The sequence below is a fragment of the Centrocercus urophasianus genome, unplaced genomic scaffold (assembly GCF_019232065.1).
Source record: "Centrocercus urophasianus isolate 14NV4802_14NV808 unplaced genomic scaffold, USGS_Curo_1.0 seq_45, whole genome shotgun sequence".
Lineage (NCBI taxonomy): Eukaryota > Metazoa > Chordata > Aves > Galliformes > Phasianidae > Centrocercus > Centrocercus urophasianus.
In genome coordinates, this window is record NW_024885033.1 from 1,065,414 (window position 1) to 1,079,779 (window position 14,366).

The window sequence follows — 14,366 nt, forward strand, 5'->3', positions numbered from 1 at the left end:
CAGGACTGTTGGACTAGATGACCTTTAAGGGTCCTTTCCAACTCGAATGACTCTCTGATTCTATAATGTATTTCCAATGTGAACGTGTGTATATTCTCCTTACCCTGTACAATTGCTGTTTTGGCATCAATTTTTATTCATGTTAAAGAAACAAGAACAAAATAATCTTTATTTATTTCATTCTAACATTAAACCTAAAAACATCAAAATTCAACATGAAATAGGTTCTTTCCATTATATGGCAGCACATGTTAGGCAAATTAATGACCTGTGAAAGTCATGGAATCATAGGATCATAGAATCACAAGGTTGGAAATGATCTGTAAGATCATCTAGTCCAACCGTCTTCTCATTACCATTGCTACCACAAACTAAACCAGATCTCATGGCTCCTCATCCAGGCGCCTCTTGAACACTGCCAGGGACGGTGACTCCACCACCTCTCTGGGCAGCCATTCCAGTGCCTGACCACCCTCTGAGAGAAAAAGTTCTTCCTTATGTCCAACCTAAACCTCCTCTGATACAACTTGCGGCCATTCCCCCGGGTTCTGTTCGTTGCTGGGAGAAGAGGCCAAAGCCCTCCTCACCACAGCCTCCCTTCAGGAGGTTGCAGAGTGCAATGAGGTCTCCCCTGAGCCTCCTCTTCTCCACATTGAACAATCCCAGCTCCCTCAGCCGCTCCTCATAAGACTTGTGCTCCAGACCCCTCACCAGTCATCTTTAGGTAGACCTCTAATTTTAGTAAAGTGAAATTATGTTGATTCCATTAGTATTTTATACAACTCATCTACTAAAAACAAACAAACAAACAAAAAAAAAAAAAACAAAGAATAAAAGGTCTGCAGATATCTGAAAGAAGCATCAGAATTTCAAATGAAAGTAGTCAAAGTAAATAGTGTCCCTTTCCCCAGCCTCTGACGCGTCTCAATTTCCATTCAATATTTATCCAAATGTTTAATGTTTAGTTTTTTGATTGTTTTTGTTTGCTTTTTACATTGAGGCAAATTACACTGAGTTACTAGAGTAACACTGACCAGAAAAATATAGAAATTTACTGCACAGAAGGTACTTGAGTATTTAGGCAGATACACATATTTTCTTCAGTACATCTATTTTTTTCCTGTGCCTGTATTCCTTATTAAACACATTTCTTATTTAAATCCCTGGGGAAAAAAATTACATAATGACTTCAGTTGACTTATACATTTAAAAACCTGCAATAGGTAAGGCAATGCATTAAACAGTCAAAACAGATTTGAAGTGGCTTGAGTGGCATCTAAAACAGTATTACCTATGCCTCTCCAGAAACTGAGAAGCTCAAAACTCAGTGCAAACCTTAAGTTTGCCTTGCACTGTGCCAGTGAGGTATACATCTCCTTGTGTTCCAAATGAGCAGTGTGGCTGAAGGTCTAAGCCAGTAAAAAATGCTGAGTTTATGGTCCTCACTTCTTATCTGCTTTACTATTTATTTACAGCCTCTGGCTTATAAGAGTTCTCGCTCTGATTTGATCTGCAATAACCTCTGTCAAGGACCCTGTCTGGCAGAAAAAGATCAGTGAAACACCATTGCCACGCTAAGGAAGGAGCATGCAGTGAGAATGACTTTGATCATTCTAAGGCATTGCCATAACTGCCAACCAAATTTACTCATTTCTTGTTGTATTAAAAAGGACAAAGCATTAAAGGCACCCTGCTCCTGCTTTGTCCTACGCCACTGTCATGCTCAGGAGGAGCTATGTTTAAACACCTACGTCCTGTATTTTTTTAGCTTGCGCTCTCATGATTAGTCTATTGCAAATTTGTAAGTATTTTTTTGAGTAGAAACCGTCTTACTGTTCTGCAGTGTTACAGCATTTTGCACAAAAGGCCATTGTCCAACACTGGACAAGGTTTTTAATACAGTTGATATATCACTGCAGTAATACAAAAGATAAATATTATGTAGGTTGCTTCAAAAGTAATGCCTCATTAATTTCCATGGAAACTAGAACACACAGAGAGCTCAAAAACACTACTTGATAGAGCACAGAACATTATTTTTCAACACAGCCACGACCATTAGCTATGCATTTTCATCAGTAATGAACTGCATGTCCCACCTGTAAAAACCTGCAACAGAAGAAGTGACTCACTGTTTCTGCCCCTGCTCCTGAAATGCACCACCCACCAACTCACTGTGCTAACATTCACTGTTGGATCTCCACAGACACTCAGCAAGAGCCCATGAATGTCAGCAGGTGCCATTTTTTCCACATGGAGGAATTTTATTGCACACCTTTTCCTCATACACACGCCCATGTCAGACTCAATTTTATCCAACTGCCCTTCTACTCTCATCTGTTGCATGGCAACAAAATTTAAAGGAATATTGACAGGAAGGTTCAACCTCTACTGCCATACCACCAACATCCACCTCTGACATTGCTGGCCAACATAATAAAATGGGAGACATCACTTTCAAAGCAATGCACAAGAAAATGCTTATGAGGACAGCACATCCCCTTCATTATTCTGCTCTTAGTAAACACAACAGTAAAGATCTGTTGACTTCAGATGTTGCAAGGGTAAGCCTTACAGCATTGCTACTGCTTACCATTTTGAAAATCTTTCTTATAAAATGACTCGAGCATAAAGAAAAACCTTAGCTTAGTAGTGTATACAAACAGAATGGTTTGATAACAACACAGATGTAGATACACCTGCACTGAATAAAATGTGTTTGTATGCATACTGTATACATTATTATATAATTACACATCATTTTTCTGAGAATTCTAAGACATGGTACACAGTGTATTTGCTTTTAGATTGATATGCCCTCTAATCTCAGCACTACTGTCAAGATTGGTAGCATTATTCAAGTGAACAGTAATTTAAAAGAAATAGCATTTTATTGAACTTCTGCTTAAATCCCAGCAATTTCAGATAAAGACTGTGTGGTTGGTGTGATGTGACTTGAGAGCTGAAGCTGCAGGTTCCTCAGAAATTGCCATGTACTTTCATCTGTGTGGTGTTCTAAGCCACACTGCGTGTTTATATTAAGATCAAAGGAAGTTAATGATTTTTCTAATGAAAAATTGCTACAATGAAAAATCTTACATGTCACTTAATAACTGTATTTTAATATAAATTCATGACATTAAACTTTGTGTATGCAGAGGTTCTATGTAATTCTCATTAAATAATGTAATATCTTTTTTCAAATATCATTTGACACCAGTAATTCCTTTTTTACTCTATGCCTTAAAATGACAGCCAAGTATTTCATATTAAGAATGCAGGTAGCTCAGTTCCAGCTGCCTGATTGAGCACCCCACTGGATGGCAGTAAAACACAACTTTGAAAAGAATCCAGTGTTGTTCTTTAACTTACTGACCTAAAAAAAAACCCTCTTTTAAATTCTTAAAAATAATAATAATAATAAAAGTTAACAAAAAAAAATAATGCTAGTTGAGAACAAAGACAAGCAACTAAAGCAAGAGGATTGAAACCTCACCATTCACTCATTGCTGTGTTCTGGTGCATTCTTTCATGCCTGGTCCTTGGAGAGAAGGGTGCATCCTACATCCCATAGACGTGGAAAGAAACGCAGGCTTCCCCCTCACTATAGGAGAAGCTAGAGCTGTCAGTGGAGCAGGAGCTACACCTATTGCTAATCACAAATACTTGCCCTCTACTGATGACAAGGACAGGAAATAAGTATCAACAACTTTAAAGTATTTCTTTGTGGGTATTTATTTTAACCCATAACCAAAACAACCCAAAACTTAACAAATAGAGTTGTTAAACCCTTAAAACATTTATAACTGAACCCATTTTGAAATGCCTGCTGTAGCCTGTCACTTCAAGCTCTGCCACAGAAATCTCAGTGGAGGACATGTGTGCATAGGCATGCACGTGGATATTCCTGTGCTTGGGACTTGTGCTCATGCAGATTTCTCACTAAGTTGGAAAAACAGAAGAGAGAGGAGAGAGGGCAGCACAGCCCTAGAACCCTGTTTTTTCCTCCTCCACCACACTCTGACGCCATCCCTGTTTCCAAAGTCACAGAACTGGTGACCATACGCATAGGTAGCTCTGAAAGTAATGCCTCCTATTTGCTCCCACGGAAACCTAATGTCTCTCATTAGTTTCCATGGAAACTAGAACACACAGAGAGCTCAATAATACTACTTGATAGAGCATAGAACATTTTTCAACACAGCCACGACCATTAGCTATGCATTTTCATCAGTAACGAACTGCATGTCCCACCTGTAAAAACCTGCAACAGAAGAGGTGACTCACTGTTTCTGCCACTGCTCCTGAAATGCACCACCCACCAACTCACTGTGCTAACATTCACTGTTGGATCTCCACAGACACTCAGCAAGAGCCCACGAATGTCAGCAGGTGCCATTTTTTCCACATGGAGGAATTTTATTGCACACCTTTTCCTCATACACACGCCCATGTCAGACTCAATTTTATCCAACTGCCCTTCTACTCTCATCTGTTGCATGGCAACAAAATTTAAAGGAATATTGACAGGAAGGTTCAACCTCTACTGCCATACCACCAACATCCACCTCTGACATTGCTGGCCAACATAATAAAATGGGAGACATCACTTTCAAAGCCAACATAATATAATGGAAGGCATTACATTCAGACCAACCCTCTTATAGTGTTATTATTTTGCTATCAGTCATAGCACAATGGTATCTTTTCCCTTGTTTGAAATGCAAATAAAAAGCTAGAGAATTGTGTCTGATAGAACAAAGTAAGGGTTGCAGTACTCTTTTACTCCTAAAGTATTTTTGACGTTCCCTCATAAGAGCTTCTTAGCAAACATGGTATGTTTCTTTATTACCTAAAATAACTAAGCTTTAGGTTTTATACTAGGTAATCTGAACCCAAATTGTAGATGATTGTAAAGTTAGACCTCAAAGCTGTTTTTGTATTGCATGGATAGAAGGCAGCCTGGTATTCTTCCAGCAACTAGTACTGCAAAGAAATAAGCTGGAACTTTATGTATCTAACATACCAATTTTATTTTAATTCCAGAATTCCCACATCCTTAACACTGTATTTATGCATGTAAAAGCTCCCAGTGCTTTTTCATTTAAATTAACTTTTCATTTTAATGTAAATCTTGTGGACACAATTAGCATTCTTAGGCAGGGATGACTGCGTTATTACTTATCCCTATAGCTTTTAAATGGAAATCTGGACCATTGCTATGACTCGAGGACACCCACAGAGCATTGACAGATAAACTGACAGACTGGTAATAGTCATTATGACTTACTAGTGTCTAATCAAACCCACCTGTCTGTTTCCATGTCATGATAAAAATAAATATTTAACACTTCCTGATTGACGTTGGAAATGTTGTCAATGTTGACAAGTACCAGAGCAACTGGTAATATGCAGTTTAGTTTGTCATACACATGAAAGGAGAATCCAGAAGACAAATTCTGTGCATTAAAATGTATGAGGAAGAGTACTACTGCAGGTAAAGTGTTAAAATCATACATGCAGTTAAAATCTTGGCATTTGAGAGACTGGAGGATCAGGCTTTTTACATCTTTTCATCCATCTTTCCCTAATGTGACCCTCCAAACTCTATGCTATGCAGTTTGATATCCCTTCTGTTAAGTACCATGGCACCTCTGAGAACTGAGTCATTGTTATTTGTATTCTGAATTAAGAATGTTTCCCACCTAAGTAACCCTGATGAAAAAAAAATAATAATAATAATTAAAAAATTGATGTTCTGCTTGTGCTATAAGCAATTAAAAAAAAAAAAAAAAAAAAAAAAAAGTAAAAACTCATCCTTATCACCTTCATAAATTACAAGCATCAAAACTCTACTGGGCTGTACTGAACTAGCTTAGTAGCACTATTATTAGCGTAGGCCATTTGTTATTTTTCTTCTCTCCACATGTTTCTGTTACATAAAAAAACTCAATAAACAGGAAAAAATGTTACAGGATAAAATGATTGCTGTGCTATACCAGGTAGTTTCCTATAGGATAAATTATTTAGCTACGTTGATTGCTTTAGAATGTGTTTCTTAGATTTCTCTGGGTATCATCACAATTAAGTTGAACAGCATTTTTAAAAAGAAAATAATAAACATGAAGTACAAAAGTGCATGTCTTATTAATTTATGAATTTTCAGAGAGAAGTGGTGAATGGACAATGCCTGCATTAGTCTCAAATTCCCAGTTATTCTCTTATGGGCAAAGCATGTAAATCTAGATTTAGCAGTACACAGGTCCCAAATTAAAATTATACATTTACTTACCATGCTGTTTTGTTGTTGATTTTGATGTTATTTCTGTTATTTTAAATTATTATATGGAAGTAAGCAAGCAAAAGCTGAAATGATTCTGCAACAACCAGAAAGCACTCATATCCAATGTTGTACCTCCTAGCTTTCTGTATCTTACAGATGGCAGATGTGGAAGGGCATCAGTGTTAACTGACATTTCCCCTTTATCGAAATGAAGCAGAACATATCAGCATATATCATACATATCATGTTGGCATAAACTTTGAAAAGGGGCTCTCATTTGGCATCACTGTAAGCAGGAGGATCGGTTCGAAATATTCATCGCTTCATTTCTGTGTTTGCAGATTGATCACTACCCTCCAGCAACTTACAGCCTGCCAGCAGCATCTGACATTCAGTTCAATTCCCCAAAAGCACTCTTCCTAGGAAAAGTCATAGGTAAGGTTTCATTGTATAATTGGTTAATTCATCAGGTATTTTCGGAGAATGGTAAGCATTGTAAGCACCTGGACAATGATATGTGCAACTTCTGCAGCAGGACGCTGGCTGGATGTCACTGAGGTAACCCTCTGTACATTTCCTCCCCTTTATGAAACTCACCACCATTCCTCAGTGCAGCGTTTTCCAGACCAGCTCCCCATATGAACTTGAGAGGCAATGCAGATTCATCTCAGACTGTGCTCATCTTCTTTTTCGGCCATCCTAGTTTCTCCGCTACTGACCTTTTAAATAAATTTCCAGGATTACCCACTTCAGGATTCAATGATTCCCCCAGCATTCACAGCAATCGAGGTACATTTTTTCAATTTTCAGAAAGAGAGGGTATTGATATTATTTCCTCTAAGTGCTTTGTAGGGTAATGTGGTTGTCTGAACGAAGTGAAGTGCTTAATTCAGAAAACTGCAGACTTTTAAGTTGTGTAAGACAGCGATCTGTGAACCCCATGCACTATTTTTTGATGTGGAAAAGCAATTGACCTTGTAGCTAATGTGACTTTTCAAAGATGACACTTTTCCATTTGTTCTGCTTTTAAAATTTAATGTGTTACATTCCTGTGAAATAGGAAATCAAAGGTCTTTAAAATGGTTGTATAGCAAGAGAGTTGTGAAGTATTCTCTGATGCTCTCAAGAGAGGTCATCTGTGTAGAAAATAGAAAAAACTCTGTGGTATGATTTTGTGGAGTAACTGGAAATTATCTGCATTTTCATCTCTGGATCAGGGCAGTCAGACCAGAGCTGTCTTCATCTTCAGCCAGGCTGCTCTTCCATTAATTGAAGCAAGTAGATGAAGGACTTCAGGTGAAGCATTCAGCAACTGGAATAACACTGCTGGCAAAAAAAATTTCTCACAGATAATCGTTAGCAAAAATATCAAGATAAAAATCTATTAATTTGCTTAATGTAGCAGTTGTGGCCATCTCATATAATGGAATCATTGTCAAACAGGTTCTGTTTGCTTTAAGATGCTCTTCGGAATGATCTGTGTGTCTAAGAAACTACCACAGTATGGAGTACTGCCTCCACAATTCAGTCTTCTAAATAACAATGGTGAATTATTGTTTGAATCCAGCTAAAACTGGCTCTTTCCCTATTATCCTGATGAGTTTTAGAAGAAGCAAGATGCATGGAGACAGGCATACAAGAGGGAAAATACTTCTGTGAAAAATCTACACTGAAAGAGTGAAGGGAAAGTAAAGGACAACTCCTAAAAAAGTAGAAAACAACACACCGTGTACTGTGAAGTGAAAAGAAAGAATGGGAGAAACACAAAAGAGAAAGTAAGAAACACTGTGTGCTGAACTTAAGATATGCTGACTGCAGAGTGAGTAGACAGAACTCCACAAGGAAAATCACCTTTCTTGCTTGTGAATTGCTGAACCAGTAACACAGGCAGGCAACAACACAGATGCAACAGTGACACAGATTGCAGGACTATTCTTTTTAAGCTGAATTTTTAACCCGTTCACAGCACAACAGCACCTCCAAGCTGCCTCCAACATCACCCCATGACCAAGTGCTGATTTCTTTGTTACATTTAAGCACTCTGATTGGAATTTTTCTCTAGACATTCTTGGAGAATAAAAGGGCTGCAAGAGCTCAGATGGGTCATGGCTCAACCTTTCTTATTCAGGCTACTTATTTTAGTTACTGAAAGGTCTGATATCCACCTCATAAATCCAAACAAAATGAATGATTGAGTCAGTTCTGTTTCTACAGATGTAGACCCAAGACAACTCACATTACTTGTTCGTTTGCAAAAAGTTAATTATATGGTTGAAAACAGAGTTTCAAGAATCCCATCCTATTTTCAGTTGGATCCTACCAAAGATGAAGTTTGGTATCAAAAGAACACCCGTATTCACCCTGCTAGTATCCAGAGCCTGACTATAGGATTCACAGGGCTTTTTCAGAATAAGGAAATAAGGAAAAATAATAGTTAAGGCAAGTAAATATAATTTTATTTTAATAAAGGAAGTTTTAAATATGTTGAAACGCACAATTTATTTTCCTCTGGCTCTTCATAAATATAGTACATCGAAATTTGAAATTGAAAGCAAGTTCCAAATCTAACATTTGAAGGAGTAACCACTGTTCTGATAGTATCTGTCCTATAAATGCATGGAATCATAGAATGGCTTGGAATGGAATACACATGGTGCAGCTGAAGGTTGTCATTACGAAACATTGCCACAGCAAATGCATCACCTTCAGCTCCCCTGCTAACTACGGGTCAGGAACAGGCAAAGGTCTTGCAATATCCTAACTGAGTAACTTATAAACAGATTATATTCCTGTTTTCCTCTGCTTCTTTATGATCTTAAGCCCCACAAAACTGCATCTCTGTTTCATGTTTTCATCCACTTCCATTGTTATGAACTGTTCTATTTGTTATGTATTGTGTATCCTACTATCCCCAGGATTTATTCCTTCATTTTTTAAATGCTTGTTTTCCAAATTTGGATATGGGGAATTAAGATTCTTCTGGTTAATTTCTCTTCTTAATTCATTGTCTTCTGCAGAATAGGGTGTTTTAAGTAAGAGCAAGTCTGTAGTGAAGAAACAAACCACCAACGAAAAATATATTCCTTTTAACATAGAATATTCATATTTATCCTCAAAAACGTGAATTTTCTGGTGTAAAATTATCGTGCAGCTGACCACCACTATTCATCAGCTTCACTATGCAACTTTCTGCTGAATGAGGGAAGAGCACAGCTAACACTGTTAATACTGTTTCAGCAGTTTGAAGGACAAAGAAGATGCAGAATCCTTAAAGCTTGTAGTCATCACATTGTATGGGCTAGATGTATTCCAGTGGCTCAGAGCACCAATGGGATTTCTGGATGCATACACCGAGTTACAATTTGTGCCCATCTGCATTCTCTAAACGTGCAATATGGCAGTAGCCTCATATTTCACCGCCACTTGGCACTGACAGCATTCAGTTTCTGTTACTCCCATAGTGTGCAATTCTTCCTTGGTGGCAAGGCCCTGTTTTTAGAAACATGAGTTCTGGAATAATATTATTAAGGAACTGATCTGTCTGACTTAATTTCCATCTTTTGCTAGGGTTATTTGCATAGGAGCAGCAGCTTCTGCTGCAGCCTCGATTGCTGTGACAGCTCACCTGCTGCCAATCAGTGGTGGTCACTTGTATGATACCTATGACAGCGTAACACCATTCTGCGTTAGGAGTTACAACATCATGGCTGATACAGAAATCATCATGAAATATTTCTGTGCCTCATAACTATTGATAATATTATCTATAAATCAGGAAGTCAGGCTGGAAACAAAAATAAATGATTGAATTGCAGAAGTAGTTAAGGAGTATTTCTTCTTCTAGAAATTGAAGTACTTTCTGCTTTCCTGAAATAATTTTCAGAAAATGCAGTTGCTCACTAACTTTAAAAACAGTGATAGAAAACATATCCGGTCTTCTGGAAACCCTAAAGGTTTTCTGTGTGTCTAGCATTCTTACAGGGCAAAACGAATTTCTGATTTGAGGTATGAAATAAAGACGAAGGAGATAAATAATCAACAATCTTGCTTAACATGAATATGTAGTAAAAGCACTAGAGAAACACAAGATTTTGTAAATTAAACAGAAGGGAATTGTTAATGTTTCAAGGAAGGTGATTAATCTGCTATTTAAACATGCTTAGGCTTTGATGGCTGACACAGGCATGGTAAAAGGGAGAAGCTAGCTATCAGGATGACCAGCATTAAAGAGAAGAAAAGTTAACTATGTGGCATAACGCACTGCGTGTCACAGTTCAGATATGAACCTGAATTCCTGCTCATGCTGCAACTTGAGACTCAGTACTGAGTCAGCACAGAGCAGAGGTTCATTTCTCCTTCTAAGTTCTGTGTTTTTGGACGCAATGCTAAGGTTTGTCTTTGTATCCTTTTTTGAAGACCTACAGCAATTTCTGTTACAGGAACTTTATACAGGAGAACTGATGTCACAGATAGCCTGTACTGTATTATATAAACGAAGGAGGAGTACTGTCACAATTGGAAAGATTAATGCAGCAGAAGGGCAATACAGGAGTGCAACAGCTAAGGGACCAGTGTGGATAGAACAGTATTTCAAAGGAAAGACTCCACAAGGGAGGGATCTCCAACCAGAGATCCTTCCACAGTGGCAGTCAGCCCTCAAAGGGGGTCTAAGAGAGGTGCAGCCAGGCCATGCCCCTGCAATCACACAGCTGAATTGCCTTCACCTGTGCTCCCAGGCCTGACCAGGTTCTTTTCCCCAGGTGATCAGTGGGGTTTAGTGGTTTAAGCTGTGACTCAACAGTTCCCACACAAGTACTTCTGTTTTAATATGCATTACTAAAGAGTTAACTACACAACTCAACATAATTTTGTAAAAGTACCATTCTGCTGAACAGAAATAGTTTGAGGGTTTCTTAACAGCACGTTTTATTGAGCTTAGAAACGCTGATATCAGACTGGATTTGCTGTTGAGGTTGAGGAAGCAAAGGTAATACGTACCTTGTTTGCAGTCCACCTCCACCAACCACTCCGAACCAAATGATACCATTTCAGAAACACATATTTATGTGGAAGTATTAACACAGTATGTCTTCTATAGTACGGACAGATTATCATTTCAGAACTTCAACTAGCAGTGCAGACTCCATTAAACGCCTCTGTCTCACCCTATTGTTTCTCAGGTTCTTCCAGAAGGAATAGTAGAAAGAGAAAAAACTTTAGAGCCTGTAGTCCTGCTTCAAAGAGCAGCTGGCAGTGCTCTTCAGTAGAAGAGAAATTCAGGAAATCAACTCAGGACTTTCTCTGAGTAGGGATTGCTCAAAAAGAAGAGGTAGAAGGCCTGCTTACAGATTTGCTATTTCCTCGGTGTTCTCACTGTTTAGACATTTGCACTATGTCTATTTCTATTCAAGAACATTTACCATCTCCAAAAAAGAGCGTTTCAGTAGCCTTGGAAAAAAATATCAGTACAAGACCTGGACATTGTCATCATTGACAGTTTGAGTATGCTGCTTGATGTTGCCATACTCTGATATGAAGTTAACATCAAACAAAGGAACAATTTACCCCAGTTCCAGTTTAGGGTTAGGTCTCTGATGCTGCAAGGTGCTGTGCTCAGCACTTAGAATATAATTCAGAAATGTAAGTAGATTGTGAATGTAATATAAAATTATGAATGTAACGTAAAGGTATTCTTTTGCTATACATCTTTGACATGTATCTGTTTCTACCTCACGATCATAATGAGGTTATCAGTCATTATATGTACCAACAATGTGGCAGCAAGGGCTCCACAGCTTGAGTTGGCTCTGTGGTTCTCCTTTATTCTGACGGATAATCTGAGTGCAAGGTAGTTTATCAGACTTTCACAGATAATGAGCAGAAAACAGCTAGCATGCAGTAACTGCATCCTCTAACTTACTTCAAAGTAACTCTGCCTGCAACTTTATTTCTCATCGTCGGCATTAATGTTCAGCACTGTAAACTCAGAGGGAGCAAGTATGAATATTGTTATGTTAGGAAACTTTCTGATACAGTAGCAGCTGAATGTTAAAGATATGCTTTCCCCTACATGAGTCACGCATTAATTATCGCACAAAGGTGCAATATCTGGATACCTTCCCTTCTTTTTCTACCAAGTGCTTTCACACCGACCCTGCATTAGCCTGGTTGGTCTGAAACCTACCCAAACTCCTCTGGGATTTCATATTACCTACCACTCCGGCCTCAGATCCATCTGTCTGTCCGCACTATATTCTTTGAAGTGTTTCTGGTAGTGACAGAAACGTTTCACAACTCTTCTGGTTAAAAAAGAACCAAAATAAAATTTACCCATTTCTTTCTTTCAGACCCTGATTTCTGATTTAAGTGATTTTGCCAAGAAATTAGATCTGTAAGTTGTATGCAGAAAGGAACACCTCCACCTACAAGCCTCTCATCAGAGAGGAGGCCATAAAAGCACCTAGAAATGCCAGTGCTTCTTCAGTAATAGCTGTGGAAGAAATCAGGGCAGCTTCAGTGGATTTTGCCTTTTGTTTAAGAACTGGAATGAAGTGGAGTAAAACCAAGTTTTTTGTTGGTGTTGTTCACCTCTGTTCACTTGCGCTACAACTTCTCTCTATTTTTCAGTCTCCTGTAGTATTCAGCTGCTGCTCCTTCTCCAGATGGCTGCTCCAAAGAAGTAGAAAGGCGGACCACAAAAAAGCTGAACTCAATTGGGTGCTACAGTAATTGCTGTGGTCACGATTATAGCCAGCTCTGCTCTTCAAAATGTAAAGTAAAGCTCAGTGCATCACCTCAAGTTGCCTCCTTCCACTAATTCCTCAGTCATTTCGTCTCTCAACCTGTCCTGTACTTTTTTACAAGGGCAGCTGGTGGCTGCCCTTGCACTTCCTTATTGCAGTATTCTCTGTAGAATGACTTCATTGATTATTGGTCCTCAGATCTTCTGTGGAGATCCCACAGCTCCAAAGGTTCATCTGCCTTTTTTATTTCATTACATTCTAGCATTCACACCAGTGTGAATGGATGTCAGAGTCTCACTGTTCTTATGATTTGCTTTTTTTTCTCCTTTAAGCTTTAAGATGTCTCTGAAAATTGTTCCTTATAAGTCACTCCGAAAAAAATTTGTAGACAATATTCCCGTTGCTCTTCCATTCTATGCAAAGTATGCATATGTTGATCCTGAAAAAAGTAAAATAGATGAGGAGACTGTAAATATACAGTTTACACCATTTTGAAGAGGCATAAGTCTTATCTGACATTCAAAACCATGTGATAACAACATTGAAAAGTAACTGAATTTTTAAAAAAACATAATAAACTTCAGTAATTAAAATGATCTTTTCCTAACTTCTGCATTTCATTCTGGTGGCATGTCTTTGCCATAGAAGTTTTCCTTATTATAGGAAGAGAGAAATCTTTTCACCTCTACTGGGTTGTTTATAGTTCTATTCTATTTCAAATACAGCTGTTGCAAAAGGTCAGAGAGGGAAAATGAGCAAACTGAGATCTCCTAGGACATCAATGAAATCTGCTGCTGGTCCTATAAAATTACAATAGCATAGACAGTGAAAATAGAGATGTGAGAGCACCTTGGTTTGTGTATCATAAACACAAGCCTGGAAATAGACTGAAATAGAAAGTATACCTGAAGTGGAAAGAAACCACATTACAATTTTTCTCCGTATGTGTTTCGAGGAAAAAGTAAAAATCAAAATAAATCTCTCCTAAGATAATAGGAAGACAGAATTAGCCAAAATGAAAAGAAATAATAAAAATTAATTTTTTTTAAAAAAAAAGGAAGAGAAAGAAAAAAAATCATCACCATGTCAAGGCATAATTCTTTAGATTTTACATCATTTCAACTAACATGGCCAATCTCTGCCTCTGTTTTCTGTATCAGAAATATTCCCTGTGTTCAAGATTTAGTAAAATAAAGTAAACATGTTCTCAAACAGTATTAAGTAATGGATAAATGTGAAGAGACAATCTTCTTATAGGTACTTTTTACTGAAGTAGCAATTCATGGGCTAAATTATTCATCGTGAATAATTTGCTCAAATCCCATCATCACAAATAAAAT

General features: G+C 38.0%; 1 protein-coding gene across 1 annotated transcript in view; it reads left to right on the forward strand.

Moving 5' to 3' along the window:
• The window catches only part of CNTNAP2 (contactin associated protein 2), a 719,384-nt gene that overhangs the window by 663,877 nt on the left and 41,141 nt on the right, over positions 1–14,366 (forward strand). The window contains exon 19 of the mRNA XM_042834307.1: positions 6,625–6,718. Within this exon, the coding sequence (XP_042690241.1) occupies positions 6,625–6,718 (94 nt within the window). The remainder of the gene's footprint in view (positions 1–6,624; positions 6,719–14,366) is intronic.